At 42.2% G+C, this 18638-nt stretch overlaps 1 protein-coding gene across 4 annotated transcripts in view; it reads right to left on the bottom strand.

The window, feature by feature from the left end:
• LOC133411294 (neuropilin-1a-like) overlaps positions 1 to 17305 on the bottom strand; it is a 69963-nt gene extending 52658 nt beyond the window's left edge. For 3 of the 4 annotated variants that reach the window (XM_061693488.1, XM_061693489.1, XM_061693490.1), the window contains exons 1-2: positions 17095 to 17305; positions 16438 to 16612 (exon numbers count right to left, since the gene is read on the bottom strand). In XM_061693488.1, coding sequence (XP_061549472.1) covers positions 16438 to 16612; positions 17095 to 17182 — 263 coding nt within the window. In that variant the 5' untranslated portion in view covers positions 17183 to 17305. Of the gene's footprint in view, positions 1 to 2015; positions 2888 to 16437; positions 16613 to 17094 lie in introns of those variants that run through there. The other variant, XM_061693491.1, reaches the window with a different exon arrangement.
• Between the last annotated feature and the right edge of the window lie 1333 nt (positions 17306 to 18638).

The raw sequence follows: 18638 nt of genomic DNA, 5'->3' as shown, positions 1-18638 counted from the left end.
CTGATTAACTTGATTGTTTTTAGGAAATAATCATTAATTTAGAATTTTATGGCTGCAACACATTCCAAAAAAGATGGAACAGGGTCATATTTACCACTGTGTTACATCACCTTTTCTTTTAACAACATTCAATAAACGTTTGGGAACTGAGGACACTAATTTTTGAAGATTTGTAGGAGGAATTCTTTCCCATTCTCTCTTGATGTACAGCTTCAACCGTTCAACAGTCCGGGGTCTCCATTGTCGTATTTTACGCTTCATAATGCGCCACACATTTTCAATGGGAGAAGGTCTGGACTGCAGGCAGGGCAGTCTAGTACCCGCACTCTTTTACTAAAAAGCTACGCTGTTGTAACACGTGCAGAATGTGGTTTGGCATTGTCTTGCTGAAATAAGCAGGGGCGTCCATGAAAAAGACTTTGCTTGGATGGCAGCATATATTTCTCCAAAACCTGTATGTACCTTTCAGCATTAAAGTTACCCATGCCATTAGCACTAACACAACCCCATACCATCACAGATGCTGGCTTTTGAACTTTGCGTCCATAACAGTCCGGATGGTTCTTTTCCTCTTTGGCCCGGAGGACATGACATCCACTATTTCCAAAAACAATTTGAAATGTGGACTCACAGAACACTTTTCCACTTTGCGTCAGTCCATCTTAGATGAGCCTGGGCCCAGAGAAGCCGGTGGCGTTTCTGGGTGTTGTTGATAAATGGCTTTTGCTTTGCATAGTAGCGTTTCAAGTTGCACTTACGGATGTAGCCCCAAACTGTATTTATTGACATTGGTTTTCTGAAGTGTTCCTGAGCCCATGTGGTGATATCCTTTACACATTGCTGTCGGTTTTTGATGCAGTGCCGCCTGAGGGATCGAAGGTCACGGGCATACAATGTTGGTTTTCGGCCTTGCCGCTTACATGCAGTGATTTCTCCAGATTCTCTGAACCTTTTGATGATATTATGGACTGTAGATGATGAAATCCCTAAATTCCTTGCAATTGTACATTGAGGAACATTGTCCTTAATCTGTTCCGACTATTTTTTCACGCACTTGTTCACAAAGAGGTGAGCCTCGCCCCATCTTTGCTTGTGAATGAGCAGTTCAATTCAATATGTTATCACATGTGAAATCCCATGTACTAAAGTATTATTGGCCTTTGCCCAATACAAATATAGCGATACCTTGATTTATCTTTGCTTGTGAATGACTGAGCAATTTAGGGAAGCTCCTTTTATACCCAATCATGGCACCCACCTGTTCCCAATTAGCCTGTTCACTTGTGGGATGTTCCAAACAAGTGTTTAATGAGCATTCCTCAACTTTCTCAGTCTTTTTTGGCACCTGGCCCATCTTTTTTGGAACGTGTTGCAGCCATAAAATTCTAAGTTCATGATTATTTTCTAAAAACAATAAAGTTGATCAATTTGAACATTAAATAGCTTGTCTTTGTAGCGTATTCAATTAAATATAGGTTGAACATGATTTGGGCGGCACGGTGGGCGACTGGTTAGAGCGTCAGCCTCACAGTTCTGATGACCGGGGTTCAATCCCCGTCCCCGCCTGTGTGGAGTTTGCATGTTCTCCCCGTGCCTGCGTGGGTTTTCTCCGGGCACTCCGGTTTCCTCCCACATCCCAAAAACATGCATTAATTGGAGACTCTAAATTGCCCGTAGGTGTGACTGTGAGTGCGAATGGTTGTTTGTTTCTATGTGCCCTGTGATTGGCTGGCCACCAGTTCAGGATAGGCTCCAGCACGCCCGCGACCCTTGTGAGGAGAAGCAGATCAGAAAATGGATGGATGGATGGATGAACATGATTTGCAAATCGTTGCATTGTGTTTTTATTTATGTTTAACACAATGTCCCAACTTCATTGGAATTGGGATTGTACTTCACCCACACCAAAACTTGAGAGCATGATTCGACAGAACCGCTGCATGTTTACGTACAACCCTTAGTGCTAGCACTAGCTTGCTTGCGAGCCGTATCGTATTAAAAGTATGTGAACATACCTCCTTAAACGAACGTCCGCTCCTGTCCTGAGCCCCGGTGACCACCAACACACTTCTTTCCCTATTTTGTCCTTACAATACAGTCGGCGCGATCCACTCTTGTTGTCGTCGCCACGGTAATGAGAGGGGTGGAGAGGGAAAAGTGTATACGGTCGCATTTGAGTTGAAAAGCCTCATGATCGTAAAAAACGGGATGCGGTGGTATCGGAATACAAGATTTTATTGCAGTAGTCTGACAAAGTGCAATCGTGAAAGACCAAATTTGTCTTGTAGTCTGATCCAGGCATTACGTGTTGTCTGTCCTACACCGCCGACGTTTTTTTTTTTTATAACTTTATTGGCTGTCAGATATTTACAGTACTACGTCAAAAGACAGGCGACGTGGCTAAAAATAAACTAGCTTTTGGATTCAAATATACTATACACGATGGCGAGGCAGAGTAAATGTCTTTTGCGGAGCCGATCATTGACGTCCTTGATCGGAATGGCGAATTATGACTTGAAAACCGATCAGCATAAAATACTAATTATCGGCCGATACCTTTTCCCCTATGGAAAAGTTTCGCTTCAAGAAAAAAAAAAGGGAAATCTACATTGTCTGAAAAAAATAAATACGACTACGGGGAGGGGGGGTCTTGGTTTGGAAGGAGCTCCTTTCCCACGGCAAGTAAAAGGTTTCACAATATTGTGAAAAAGTTACCTGGAAGTGAAAGTGCAAACTATGGTTCTTCTACTTCGTAAAAGGAAGCGACATAATGTAACGAGGTGATAGGATCAATTCAATACAACAGACACAATTCTTCAGGACTAATTGCTTATCAGCGGCACGTTGGACGACTGGTTAGAGCGTCAGCCTCACAGTTCTGAGGACCCAGGTTTAATCCCCGGCCCCGCCTGTGTGGAGTTTGCATGTTCTCCCCGTGCCTGCGTGGGTTTTCTCCGGGCACTCCGGTTTCCTCCCACATCCCAAAAACATGCATGAATTGGGGACTCTAAATTGCCCATAGGTGTGAATGGTTGTTTGTTTGTATGTGCCCTGCGATTGGCTGGCAACCAGTTCAAGGTGTACTCCCCGCCTCCTGCCCGACGATAGCTGGGATAGGCTCCAGCACGCCCGCGACCCTAGTGAGGAGAAACGGCTCGGAAAATGGATGGATGGATGGATAATTGCTTATCATCGCTGTCACTTGTGCCCTAATAAAAGCATAACCTACCTTTTGAGAGCTGTTGGACCTTTAGGCAGACCTCATCGTCTTATGACGGTCCACATTCCACGAAGTAGACAGTAAGTGCCATTCTTTAAGTCAATGCAAAATGCGTAAATATCAATAAAAGAAGAGAGGCGGGCACCCAGACCTCACTCAAGGAAAAGGGGGCAAGGAAGTCTTATGACAGCCCGAAGCCACAGGAAACAATGGCCGATTTAATGAGACGACAAGGGAAGACCGTGTTAGCGGATTAGCGACAGATTAGTGAGCAGATGTGCTGACCGGTGTGACGCAAATAAGGAAATGACAGATTAGACCTTTAAGTGCAGAAGAGAGACGGATGCTGTGCGCAAAGCAGACACACATCTGGAAGGCGTAACCACACGCTCACACTTAACGTTGTCAGGCACACAATCATTCTTGCCTTTATGGGAAAGGTTCGCAAGAATGAGTGGAAATGGTATAATATGCAGGCCAGACCGTGAGTTGACAAACTGTAAACTACTCACATAGGTCAACACTGAACACGATAATTGTTTCCATACACTGACGATATGATACCTTCACAGTCGCAATGTGATACCATTCACTCCAAATATGACAAATTCACTGCAATTACAATGTAATATGATTCACGCTGATTACAATGTGAAATGATTCACTACAGTTATCATACAATACAATCCACTCTGATTATGATGCGATTCACTCCAATTATCGTGTGGTCCTCTCAACTCCAATTAAGATACACGACTGTATGATTCACTTCAATTACGATGCAAAGCATTTCAATTATTATGCGATTCATTCTAAATACGATACAATATGATTCATTTCAGTTATATATGTTGTGATATGATTTATGTACTCCAATTACCATACAATACATTACAAACCATTCCGGTTACGACGCGGAATGATCAGCTCTAATTACAATACAATAATCTGTAATTACAATACAATACACGACTTTCTTATGATTCACTCTAATTACGATTCACTTCCATTTTGATGTAATTTATTCCAATTAAAATGCAATACAAATCACTCTCATTAGTATTCTCTGCGAAAATGCGTAATGATTAGCGTTGGGCATCGTTTGAATTTGAGGGATTCCGGTCTCGGTTCCGATTCCTCCTTTCGATTCGGGTTGCAAACAATTCTCGATTCAGATTCTTTTAGGGGGGTGGGTCAAAAGAGTTTGCATGGTTTAAATAAGAGGTGTCCAAATTATGAACATCCATTTTCTTAGCAGCCCGCAGCATAGACGAAAATGAACATTTGACTCAGGGATCTTCATAACGAGTATCAATATCAAACCTATGAAGTAAAAGGCAATACATGTAGAACCAATCCAATTGATTTTAGATTAATTAAATAATGTTTCAGCAAAAAGTTAAATATAGCATTGTTTAAAAAAAAAAGTTATTTGCGACTGTTTTATCACGTCAAATGGTTCATATGTGCAAGTTTTAACTTGACTTCATGCTTTAAGCATGTCACCTTTTATTTTGAAGGGTACGCACAGGAATTCCCCATTTTGGCACAAAAGGTAACGTCACAAGACACCGGTGAAAATTAAACAAAAATGAAATGGCATGAAAAAGCGTAATGAATAGAACCAAATGTTCTGTAAAACGTCGATTCCTTTACCTACCCACCGATGAGACACAAGTTTAGTGTTTGTGATACAGTGAGACGTTTTTGTGAAATTCGTCTCAATTCATTATGATGTAAAGTTGCTAGTTTGACCTTTGGTGAAATTTTTGCTCAATGTTAAGCTTTTTGCTTTTTTTCTAGTATGGTAAAATAATTTATATTTTATTTTTGTGTCTGTCATCGGCTCTTATGTTGGTTTGAAGACTAAAATAAATGCTAAAAACCATCAGTGCAAGAGTGCAACTTACCGTTGAACTTGTTAGCGGTCTCAATGTTGGCATAGACATATTTTATTGTGTCACACTCACCCAATTGACTTCAGTGAAGCTCCACACGGTGTTGGCTGAGCGGGAGGGAGCACGTCAGACTTCTACGCATGACGAAACCTCCTTTGCACAAAATAATCTTATTCCAAGTGTTGCACTGAGCCGACTGGTAATTTATTTTAACAAAGTTAATTAACACTTTTGTTTGCTGCTGCCGTTGGGCACAAGCATGTTTTTGTGTCCGTTCTTCTTCGTTGGTTTTCACCACTTTCTTCTTCGGGGTTGCCGGACTGTAGGCATTGAAAGTGTGAACCGAAATTTTTAAATTTGAACAATCCCGGGAGAACCGGAATGTTAGTCCCGGTTCCAATCGGTTCTCGATTCTCGATGCCCAAACCTAGTAATGATTCACACCTATTATGACAATACGATTCACTTCAGGTGCGAGACAATTCAAATCACTCAAATTGCAATAAATACAATTTAATCCAATTCCGATGTAAATTATTCACTTTAATTACATTAAGATATGAAGCACTCCTATTACAATATGATGCGATTCACTCCCCTTTCGATGCAATAAATACTATTCCTTTGTATTGCAAAATTCTATCATTCACTTCAATCAGGAAGTGATACACTTGTTGAGATTCTGTCACATACAAGTGGCTTCTGTGTATTATTGTCCATCTAAGTCTTACAGACACTGCAGATGGCGTGTGTGTGCGCATGTGTATATGCATGTGCGTGAGCACTACGTTGCCACCTGCCATCACACACACATGCGCGCACACATGTCCATCTTTCCCCACTTCTCACCTCCCCCGTGTTCACAAAAACAATACACCTCATTTACTTTCTATCTCTATTTACACATACACATACACACACAAACACACACAATCAATAATGGTGACACTAACTATCTGGAATATAAAGAAGACTTCCAGTGTGCCCCCAAAAATAAAAAGTGTGCCGAGCGTCCTTCACCTCGGCCGTGTACAAGAAGCCTGCTGGGAAATCAAAGCTGAGGAGGTGAGGAGGTGGAAAGGAGGACGAAGAGAAATTTGTTCTCATTTAGGCCGGCACAAGAATGCAATTTAGGAGCCCAATTGTGTCTGACATGCTGTTACAACATGTCACGCTACACATGATGAGGTCAAACTTGACACATAGCGCAAAATGTAAGCACTCAAGGTGGAAGCACCAACTCTCCTTTTACTCATCAAGCTCATCATGACATCATGGAGTGCAGCCCAGCCAAGTCGAGTTCCTCACGGCTGCCGGTGTGTGCCTCAATAGTCATCAAATAAGTCATAAAAGCCTCACTGGTGCTAGTTTCAGTCCATATGGAAAGATATATATACTGTTTATTGTTACTGAATTATCCCCCCCCACTCATTAGCACCTGTTGGAAAGTACGAAAAAACTGATCAACATGAAATTGGGCAGCCTTGTCCATCATAACGGGACACACAAAAAAGGATCCATGCTTGAAACTGAACAGGATGTCGGACATTTTGGTTTGAAGCCGCCATTTGGCACTCAGTCGCACCCCTTGGAAAGTTAGAAAAAAAATAAGCCCCAGTTTCTCTAGTCAACAAAAAATTGGGTGGACATGTCCATCCTTACAAGACCATGAACTTAACTGAACAGGAAGTCGGTCAGTTTGGTTTGAAGTAGCCATTTTGGGCCAAGTCCATGGCTTATACATTGACGAACTCCTACAAAGGTTATTTGCAATTATTGGAGGCTTTATAGTAAATTTACTTTTCTACTCGTGCTACTTCTATGAGTCTTACAACATTTAATTGATTCAAATGCACTTTATGCACAGCACATTGTGTTATTGGTTAGCATCTTCTGCCTCACAGTTGACAGGTTCTGGGTTCGAATCTCAGTTCAGGCTGTGTGGAGTTTGCATGTTTCCCCCGTAATTGTTTGGGTTTTCTCCAGGTACTCCGGTTTTCTCCCAACTTCCAAAAACTTACATGTTAGGTACAGACTCTAAATTGTCCATCGGTGTGAATGTGAGTGAGAATGCTTGTTTGTCTAGATGTCCCCTGCCGTTGCCTGGCGAGGAGTCGCCTAAAGTCAGCCAGCACTCCAAGTTCACCTGCTACCCTAATGAGGACCAGCACTGTAGAAAATGGATGGGACATTTTTAAGGACATCCATCCATCCGATTTCTGTACCGCCGAGGACATTTTATACAAAATTCATCTAATATTGTCTGTGTCAAAATAATTGTTTTCAGGACAAAATCGACATTGTTCAGAAGTAAATCGCAATATTGAGTCAAACTTACTCTTAATGTTCAAAAAGACAAGGAAAGAGTTACTGCCAGAGTCGAGAGAGTGTCGCTTTTCCCAGAAATATTGTTGGCCGTATATCGTAAATGTTCTGGATTCACATTAAACGAAAATGTTGAATTCGACAAATAATTTGTCATCACATTCTCATGTAATGAGGTAACTTTAGGCACTAATGAAAGCTGAGAAAGGCAATGTGTGTGTGTTTGTCGAGGGGTAAGATGGAGGTGGTCCAGATTTGTCACAGTCAAGTAGGAGTGATACACTGTTTATTGCTTTGCCCTCCTCGGAGGGAAGCTAATGACTGAGTGTCGCACTACAAAGAGCCTTTTTCCTCCCTAAACATGCAAACACACACGTACACACGCAAGTTCTTCTATACTGAATCCATGTACAGCAGTGTCTTGAGATAAGAGTGACCCGACTTATGAGTTTGCGATACAAGCCGTTGTCCGGGTGATTTTTTTGCTTTGACTTATGAGCAAAAATACAATACAAGCGCTAGATGATGGCAGCGAACTCAAATGAACTCACTTAACAAGAAACAGTTTGGCAGATGGTGAACAACTGTTCAGAAAAAGAGGCGTCAAGTGTTACGGTTGGTTTTTGAAGGCGAGGAAGGCCAGGCAAAAACGTGGCGGACCCAAGTGCCGGGAAAGAGGGAGGAGTGCAGGAGTCTCAAAAAATTATATTTAATTTCCAAAAAAAGGGCAAACAATGAACATGTATGAAGCAAACTAAACAAAGTCCCAGAACAGATAACCAAAGTAACAAAGAAACACTTGAATAAACCTAAAACTGGAAACAAAACATGACTGGTAACCAAGACGTGGCACAGACAGAGACAATGACACCTGACAATGACAATGAACCGACAAGAACTGAAAGAAACCAGGGAACTAAATACAAACAGGTTGACGAAACAACGAGGAACACCTGGACAAGACACGAGCGGCTGGAGGGAGCTGATTGGTCGACACAAGGTAGAAGGTTGACGAGAACAGGTGGACACAATAACTAAATGAGCACACGACATGAACAACATGGAGCACAGGAAAACAGAACTAACCACAACCCAAACCAAAACACAGACCATGACATCTAGCTCTTTATTGTCTATATTGTCAAACTAAACTCCTGCAACTAAACTACAAAAATACACGTGTATTTAAAACAACCACACAGCCTTGCCTTAGAAAAATCTGTTTCTCCATAGACAGGCTAACGAATAGCATGTGGCAGCTATGTGGTGGTGTTGCTTCCTTTAAGCAATGAATATTTTAACACAAATGGAGCAACACAAATAGACAAAGGATATGGCAATACTCGTAGGCATGTATTCTTTATCTTCTGTGAAGAACTACTAATATTACGGCGGCTTACTGAGGAGTCGTGATTGTCTCCATGTATGTCTGTAAGTCTGTATTATACCGGGTGGTGGTCAAGGCGCACACACCAGAAGGAGCAACTCAATGTCCATTGAATTCAGGCATAAAAAAAATGTGGCAAAAACTGTTTAATTTTTTTTACATTCTATGTAATTATGTCATTACTCTATGTTTTAATGAAGTACATTACTATGGAGTGCTATTTTTCTTATTAAAATACACGTTACATTTTTTTGGGGGGAGTGAGTGGAATAGACTCACGACATACAGTATATAATCACTCATTCATGGGGAAAAACGAAGTAGTATCCATCCAGCGAAGTAGTATCTATCCACCCCGAAACGCCACAGCGTTTGAGAGTGGTGACAATGGCTGGATATTTCATGATTTTGAAGCCCTTTTTCGATATTTGGTGATTGTCGTCATCATTTAAATGACTTATTTAAAGAAAGCCTTTTTTTCAGTTTTTTAGGGTCTTAAAAAATTAGGCAGTTAATAAATGTTTTGTGTTGGTGACAGTTTGACCCTGAATTTGACCCTTCGGCTATTTCCTATGGGAAAGAATCTGCAAATGTGTGTGTTGCGTGTGTAAGTGTTGCGGGTGTGTATGTGTGTCCCCCCGACAGGAGGTCACCCCTGAGGCATTCCTAGCAGACAGGCATGACACATTCCTCCAGCACAGAAGCAAAAACAAGACTTTATTGTCCATGGCACTTGTGTACCACCATTTTGGTCTCTTCCTCCAGGTCGCGCTTATTTTAGAGAAGTCAAGAGTTGCACTCTTGATGGCCTGACAACAGAATAGGAGTCTTATGACTGGACAACATTCGCTGGCGCAACAGTTCGACTTCTAACCACTTATTTATGTTTTGAGTAGACCATGACTCACAAGACGTAAACCTTAGATTATAAACTCATGCTATGAGCCAAATGTTAACAATGAAACGTAGATTCACACTGAACTGAGTCTGACGGATGCATGTATCTCACTTTGCTCTAATGAACCAATTTTGTATTATGAATTTATGTTATGAGCCTATCATTAAAAATTTAAATGTACATTTTATTGAACCAACACTGATTTAAGCATGCATGTTGCCACCGTTACTTTATTAATAAACCAAGTGTTGACAATCAATTTTGGATTACATTCGGGTCATCATCACTTTGTTTTAATTAACCTACTGTCAACTGTCAATTTTGGACTGAAATTAAATTTTGAGCAGGTTGTTCCCAATCAAGGATATGTTTCCACTGAACCGAGTTTAGTCCGATGCATACAGGTCACCATAACCTTTTTTTAATCATCATATTATTTTGAATCAATTGACATCAATCTTCAAAACCATTTCCATCCATTTTCCGTACCGCTTATCCTCACTAGGGTCACGGGCGTGCTGGAGCCTATCCCAGCTATCTTTGAGCAAGAGGTGGGGTACACCCTGAACTGGTCGCCAGCCAATCGCAGGGCACATATAAAAAAACAACCATTCACATTCACACCAACAGGCAATTGAGAGTTCAATTAACCTACCATGCATGCTTTGAGGATGTGGGAGGAAACCGGAGTACCCGGAGAAACCCCACAGAGGCACGGGGAGAAAAATGCAAACTCCACAAAGGTGAGGCCGGATTGGAACCCGGGTCCTCAGAACTGTGAGGGAGACGTGCTAACCAGTAGGCCGCTGTGCCGCCTATCTTCGGAACCTTGGAAAATATTACTTTTTAGCAACTTTTATCATTTTCAAGGGGGGGGGGAAGTTAAAAGTTATTTTATTGCTGCAGCAGGATATCCTGAAGGCATGACGAGTGCATGTGACGTTTACGAGGAAGTCAAGTTTAAGGAATAGAAAGTGACTTAGAAAAGGCCACCAGCGGGGAAAAAAATGACCATTTGAAACATTAGGAGAAGTAGTCATGGACCAGTCATGAAGGGTGAGGTCACTGAGGCAGTTTTATAGTCACGCTGAGTTAGTGTGATTAATATTTGAACATAATCAATCAACTGTCGTTTTAGCACCCGTAGTAATCCATGTTGGTATTGACGACGCCTCCCGTGGGAGAAAGCAGTGGCTCAGCAGACTCCGGGAAAAAAGACGGCCCGAATTATCCCGCCACCGACGCATGTTCCCAAACCAGCGCCTGCGCTGTTTTTTTCCTGCCGCTCGCCGAAGATCGGCACTTTGGCAGCGACCGACGCTATTTCAGATGTGAGAAGAGACCAAAGTGTTACCGCCGCCGTCTGTTCGCTTTTAACGTTGACGGAATGAGAAGGGCATTACTGGAACAAGACTGGATTTTTATTTAGTTTTTCAAAAGATTAAGCTAAAAGGTTTTGATCTCTCCTTCAAGGCCACTTGCAATATAGGCTGTGAACAATGACAATTTTTAAAAAACTGATTTCAAACTGACCCAGAGGGCACTGACCCTGAAGGCAACGGCAGGCTTGATTAGATTAAGTGATGGATACAGTACGGACGAACACAATTTAACAAAACATTTAAGTAAATTTTGAAACTGTCCCTATCCTTGATTAGATAAAGCACTAAATACCATTATGTACAAACGGAGAGACAGACAGGTAGATAGGTTGGTAATAAGATAAAGAAAAATCCCAAAAATCTAAATATAATGAGAAAGTTTATTTGTTTCCATAATTCCATTCAAAAAGTTAAACTTTCATAGATTATAGATTCAGGGCCCACAACAAGTATTTATATGTTTATTTTTACATAATTTGGGCTTCCAGCTCATAAAAACCACAAAATCAGGAATTCAAATAATTAGAATACTGTGAAGAAATCAGGCCAAATTTTGCAGGCCATAAGTATTTTAAACTGAGTGTCACACACTAATCAGCTCAAAGCACCTGCACAGGTTTCCCCAGGTGTCATTAAATTGCTTCAGTTGGGTTCAATTGTCTCAGTTGGGTTCAATATGGGGAAGACTGCAAACTTGACAACTGCTCAGAAGACCATCATTGATACCCTCTATAGGATGGGTAAGCCACAAATGTTCATAGCTAAGGAGGCTGGCTGTTCACAAAGTGCTGTGTCCAAGCATATCAATGGAAAGTCTAGTGGAAGGACAAAATGTGGCAGGAGAAGATGCACCAGCAAAAGAGATGACCGTGGGCTTCAGCCTATTATCAAACCGAGAAGATTCAAGGATCTAGCAGAGATCCAGAAAGAGTGGAATGAGGCGGGAGTCACAGCTTCAAAAACCACCACATTCAGACGCATCCGACAAATGTCGGGTTCCTCGGGTCAAGCCACTTCTGAGCCTTAGCCAACGTAGAAAGTGTCTCAACTGGGCCAAGAAGAAGAAGGACTGGACTGTTGGGCCAGTGGTCTGAGGTCCTCTTTTATGATGCAAGTAAAGTGTGCCTTTTATTCGGGATTCAAGGTCCAATGGTTTGGAGGAAGACTGGTGAAGAACAGAACACAACCTGCTTGAGGTCGAGTGTGAAATATCCACAGTCAGTCATGATTTGGATTGCAATGTCCAGTGCAGATGTTGGTAAACTCTGCTTTCTTAAATCCAAGGTCACCGTAATACAATCTACCAGAATGTTTTAGAGGACTTAGTGATTCCTTCTGTTGAGGATCTGTATGGAGATGCAGATTTCATCTTCCAGCAGGACCTGGCCCCTGCCCATACCGCCAGAAGCACCAAAACCTGTTTGATGGTCATGCCATCACAGTACTTGACTGGCCAGCCAACTCGCCGGATCTAAACCCCATTGAGAATCTATGGGGTATTGTTAAGAGTAAAATGAGGGGCACCAGACCCAAAAACAAAGAAGAACTGACAGCAAGCATCAAAGAAATCTGGGCTTCCATAACTCCCAGGCAATGCCACAGGCTGATTGCCTCAATGTGATTAAAGCAAAAGGGCTTCCCAACAAAGTATTGAAGATTAACATCCATCCATCCATTTTCTGAGCCGCTTCTCCTCACGAGGGTCGCAGGCGTGCTGGAGCCTATCCCAGCTATCATCTGGGAGGAGGCAGGGTACACCCTGAACTGGTTGCCAGCCAATCGCAGGGTACATACAAACAAACAGCCAGTCGCACTCACATTCACACCTATGGCAATTTAGACTTGTCAATTAACCTACCATGCATGTTTTTGGGATGTGGGAGGAAACCGGAGTGCCCGGAGAAAACCCACGCAGGCACGCGGAGAACATGCAAACTCCACACAGGCGGGGCCGGGGATTGAACCCTGGTCATAGGAACTGTGAGGCAGATGCTCTAACCAGTAGGCAACCGTGACGCTGAAGATTTACATATCATTTTTAAAGTACCATATTCTGATTGATTTAATGTGACCCTAATTTCTTTCTTTTTTTTCTACAAAAACTGAGAAGTAAATGGTGATTTCTTCACAGTATTCTATTATTTATTTATTTTTTAAATTCCTGATTGCATGGGTTTTATGATCTGGAAGCCCAAATTATGTACATATAAATAAATTGTTTAAATTGTGGACCCTGAATCTATAATATATGAAAGTTTAACTTTTTGAATGAAATTATGGAAATAAATAAATGTTTCCATGATATTCTAATTGTTTTGAAAAGGGTCTGTTTCCAAGATTTTTGTGATACAAAAAAGAAGACAGAGGTAAACCATTTAAAAACGTTTTCCTCCATTAATGTAACCCATAACCTGTACAACACAATTTAAAAACAACAAAAAGCCTTGCAGAACATCTGAACTTTATTCAGGGTTAATGAGAGACACTTTAAACGACGGCAGCTGTCTGCCTGCTCCCATTTAGCATGAGTTTGAATGTGATCTGCCTCATTTTTTTCCTATCACAAAAACCTAACATTTGTGCAGCGGTGTGTAGACCTTTTTATATCCACTGTTAGATATGGATGGATGAATGGATGGATGGATGGATGGATGGATAGATGTGGAAACATTCCGAACAGTCAGTCAGTTGTTTTGGAAGGATAACTATGATTTCAGATGGTCCCTGAAGACAACACCAGACTAGCTAAAACCATAAAAACTGTACATAGCTTGATCGCTAGATTCTTTTAGTTCCCCCCCCCCTTCCTTCTCTGTGGACATATTTGGAACGTTTGACTCACTCCCAAAAACAACGGCAGTGCCGCCAAGTCAGAGAGCTTCGAGCGACACGTTGCCCTCATCATCCAACACAAACACACAACAATGTAATCATGAAGGAGGCCCCCTCAAACCACACAACATGGAGCTGCTGGGTGGGCTGGAACCATCAAACATAAGATTCAAACAGCAAAGTAAATATGCTCAAAGCCAATTGGAATTGTGAAATTAGTGAGGAAAAGCACCCGTTACGCATGACAATAAATGGACAAACGTATTGGGACACAGACCTTAATCAATCAGAATTTGGACAAGCGTCTTTTAATTTAAAACACTCTCCTGTTGGCATACCAACACATTTGCCCAAACTGCATTTTCTTCACTTTTAACTTGCTGGCTGTGTCCCAATACTTTTTTCCAAACTCAACATTTTTATTCAATTTGGTGTTCCAACACTTTTGTCTAAATTTAGCATTTTCTTCACTTTTTTCACATGTAGGTATATACTTTTGTCCAAATGTTTTATTTTTTTCCCCCAGTTTTTCACCTTCTCTTAGTGTCCCAATATTTTTTTTTCCAAACTCAACATTCCACCCCCCACCCCCACCCCACAGCGCCCACTTTAGGTGTCCCAATACATTTGTTCACATTTTCTTCACTTTTCACCTCCTGCAGCTGTCCCAAATATTTTTGTTCACATTTTCTTCACTTTTCGCTTCTGTATGTGTCCCAATACCTTTTGTCCAAACACATTTTTTCACCACTTAAACTAAAAGAAAGTCTTGTGTTTATGTAGGGATGATACAACATACCTTTACCCCCTCCCCTCCACATGTCTTAACGTTGACCCCCCCGACACACACACGCTGGAGACAGCATCAAAAACCAAGAGGCCTTCTTTATCGTCTGTGTGTGTGTGTGTGTGTGTGTCTGTGTGTTTGTGTGCAGGCGTGCGCGTCCATAAAGACAGGCTCTTGTTTTTTGACGCCGTCTCCTCTGTCTTCTTTAAAGGCTCCATAAAGGCCTGGTGAGTAAATCACAGCCGAACAGATGGTCTCCTCTCCACTACTATCGGATCCTGTTGCACACCCGTGGGACTCATAAGCATTAGCGCTGTAGACGCTTTGTACTTATTTGTTTTGTTTTTTTCCCTCTCATATTTTGTAATGATCTAATGGTGTTTGTGTATATGTGTGTGTGTGTGTGCGCGTGTGTGTGTGGGCGACGCAGTGAGCAACAGTGTAACGATGCCCTAACACCTACAATGTGATGAATCAGACTTGTGTTTCTTTATTGGAATGTTATTATTGTTCACATAATGAGTTAACTGCTGATCCCGTTTGCACTGTGTTGCTAACAAAAAACGGCAGCACCGAGGAGGCACATAAACAGTCTCTCAGATGAACTGAGTCATACTTAGTTTGTAGAATTAAAGACTGCTACATAAAGTCTTTGAGAACTGCTTCTTGGATACTGATTAATGTGAAGGGCTACCAGTTTCAAACACACTTCTGAAATAAGAAATTTGCTCAAATGACATTTAATTTTTGGTGATTATTAATAATTAATGGTCATCTATGTGAAGTCACCGATCATGTTAATCATTTCTCACGATACTTTACCAATGACCAGTGTTCTGAGAGAGGTGTGGCCTTCCACAATGTTGTGTGGGCCCGTCTTTGTGTTCTGGAGCGCTACGCCACTTATGAGTTCCACCGAATCTGCCTTGTGTCTTGACGTTTTGCTTTATTTTTCCGAAATGGTCCATTTTTTTCCTAAGTAGACGTGTAGTGGCTCCACAATGTAGTTTCAATTAGTGTTAATTTTCACTGCCCAGCCTGCCTCCTTTCCCAACGTTTTGCTTTCTTTCTCCAAAATAGTTCCTTTTTTCTCTGACATTTAGTTGCTCCACATTCTGTGCATCCATGCTATGCTCTGGCCAGTCTTCCTCATTTCTTGCCACCACATAGAGACAGTCCTCAACAACTATTATCGTTCCAGTATACTCCGACGCATGGACACACAATGCACATTGTCCACAATGTTGTGTGTGTCCATGTTTGTGTACCAGGCGGAGGTAGGCCTCACTTATTAGCTCTGTCCTGCATTTTCGGTTGAGCTTTGAGGTTGCACTCTATTCTACCTCGATAAAATGGTCCAAATTAGAAGCAGCTCTCCGTACGACACAGTATATTAATACCTCTCCATGTCTAGAAAAGGTGAGCATGATCATCTTTTTCAAGGCTTAATTTTCACTTTTGAGGGAAATGTCCTCCTCTAAATTCCCACCGACGAGCCAAACAAAGACATTGTTATCCACTCTTGTCAAGCAGGAAGCACGGAAGCCGCGGAACCTCAGATTTCTTTCTGCAGATGTGCACCCCGTCATCCATTCTCACCCCGCACCTCCTTGTGACAGCTGCAGTGAGGCTCAGCGACCAATGGGTGGCAGAACAACCCGCAGGATCCATATTGCGTGTGCGTGCGCGTACATGCGGTTCATCTTACTTGCATTCTCTGTCCTCTAGGTCGAAATGCGGGTTGAAGTTGATGAGGATCTTCTGGCTCGGCTCGGGTGCCGTGATCACCCAGGCGCACTGCAGCGAGGACGGGTAAGCGCCAGGGTAGCCCGGTGAGGTCAGGTAGTCCGGAGAGTGGATGTCGATGGCTTCGCCGCACGCGTCTGGGAGGAAATGTCACATTAAATGTCACTATTTGCCGTTTGAGGACCCGGTTTCAATCCCCGGCCCCGCCTGTGTGGAGTTCGCATGTTCTCCCCGTGCCTGCGTGGGTTTTCTCCGGGCACTCCGGTTTCCTCCCACATCCCAAAAACATGCATGGTAGGTTAATTGACATATCTAAATTGCCCCTAGGTGTGAATGTGAGCGCGAATGGTTGTTTGTTTATGTGTGCCCTGCGATTGGCTGGCAACCAGTTCAGGGTGTACCCAGCCTCCTGCCCGATGATAGCTGGGATGGGCTCCAGCACTCCCGCGACCCTTGTGAGGATAAGCGGCTCGGAAATGGATGGATGGATGAATCCAACATGCTTTTACATGCAGACACAATGAGAACCGAGCGTGCTCTGTCACTGGAATGTGTTACAAGTGGCAATTTGAGACAGAATTGGACCACACGCATGCATGTACCCTCGCTCGGAACGCACCAGTTTGGGTGAGCGCAGTCGCCAGGACGACCTGCGTGAAGAGGAAGACCCAAAACGCTCCAGGACGCCTGCTGCTCCAGTGCAACATCCCGACCGAGAAATTCCCCCTAAAATACTTCCAAAATAAATAAGAAAAAGAAAGTGTGCAAAATGATCTCAAAGTAAGAGGTTCATCTTCAACTTGACAGGTCCTGGAAGGTGAATAATCCAATTGGTGGGAGGAAAAAAAAAAAAAAAAAACAAACAAAAATAAAGAAAAGAGGAATTCCGTTAGGTCCAAGCGGCAAGTACGCGTGCTCCCACCTGGAAAAGAGCCTCGGTGTGCGGGGGAAAAAAAATCCTCCTTAAACGAGCGGAGGAAATCTGTGGAGCTGGGTGATGCGACCCTCTCGAACAGACCGCCGAGGCAGACAACATCGTCCGCCCGCCCGCTCGCTTGCGGAGGCACTCGGGAGCTTTTTCTCCGCCCCCCTCTCCACCCGTCACGGCGCCGATGTCGGGGGGCAAACTGTGGAATTTCCACTCCCACAAATCCATTCCAATCCAATTTTTTTCATTTTTATTTTTTTTAAAACGTTAGAAACAACAACAACTCAAAATTGTGACTTTAAACTCAAACGACACTCATTAAGAACTCCACGTAATGCTCACCTAATAACACAAGTTGAAATAATTGTCATAAAAGTTTTTTTAAAAAACGGCTTTTTTTAGTTTGTAAGCTAACAAGCTGCTTCCGCATTCGACGTTACAGGTGGCGTGCGGATGGTGCCATTTTGAAAAAAAAAAATAGTTTTGGGGGTGGAATGTTATATTTCCGTGCATAGTTATTTGTGCGGTGATCTTTTTAAATGACATTATGAGAGATTTATAAGACTTTTAAATGTTTAAAACGACAAATTATTGTGTATTTGTACTAGAGCGGCTCCAACTACCGGAGACAAATTCCTTGTGTGTTTTGGACATACTTGGCAAATAAAGATGATTCTGAAAAGTATACCTACTAGCATCTACGAGCACCATTGAACCCCAGGTTATCACACATTTAACGACAGAGGTGATATTTCTGTTGGCTGGCGTCCTAGTAGCTTGTAACATATTGACAGCAGAAACTGTTATGCCATCTGACCTTTCCACCATAAATGTTTAATGTCTTGCCATATATAAGGTCCAGTGGAAACATAACATAACTTAATGGAGACATAGCCTATGATGCATTTTACACTGAATAAGAGTTGACATCTGTTTTTAATAAAAAAGTATGTGGTGTGCTTTCAACAAAATATCCCAATGATGAAGAATTATAGATATATTTTTACTGCATATTTCTTCTCACGGTGAAATAGTGGTGGATCTGTCTTGTGTATCCGCTCCAAATAATGCTGGGCCAATGGTGAGCCCGGCTTTGATTAGACTGGCAACCAATGAGCACCCATGGAAATTCCATTGCATTATCACTACTGGAGCATTTCATCAGCAAGCCAACAAGTGACACTTTTTAATTAGTGTAGCAGTTGACTTGGTTGGTTTAGGGTTAGGGTAATACT

Source organism: Phycodurus eques, chromosome 13 (genome assembly GCF_024500275.1).
Source record: "Phycodurus eques isolate BA_2022a chromosome 13, UOR_Pequ_1.1, whole genome shotgun sequence".
Lineage (NCBI taxonomy): Eukaryota > Metazoa > Chordata > Actinopteri > Syngnathiformes > Syngnathidae > Phycodurus > Phycodurus eques.
This window is presented reverse-complemented; position numbering and strand designations above follow the sequence as displayed.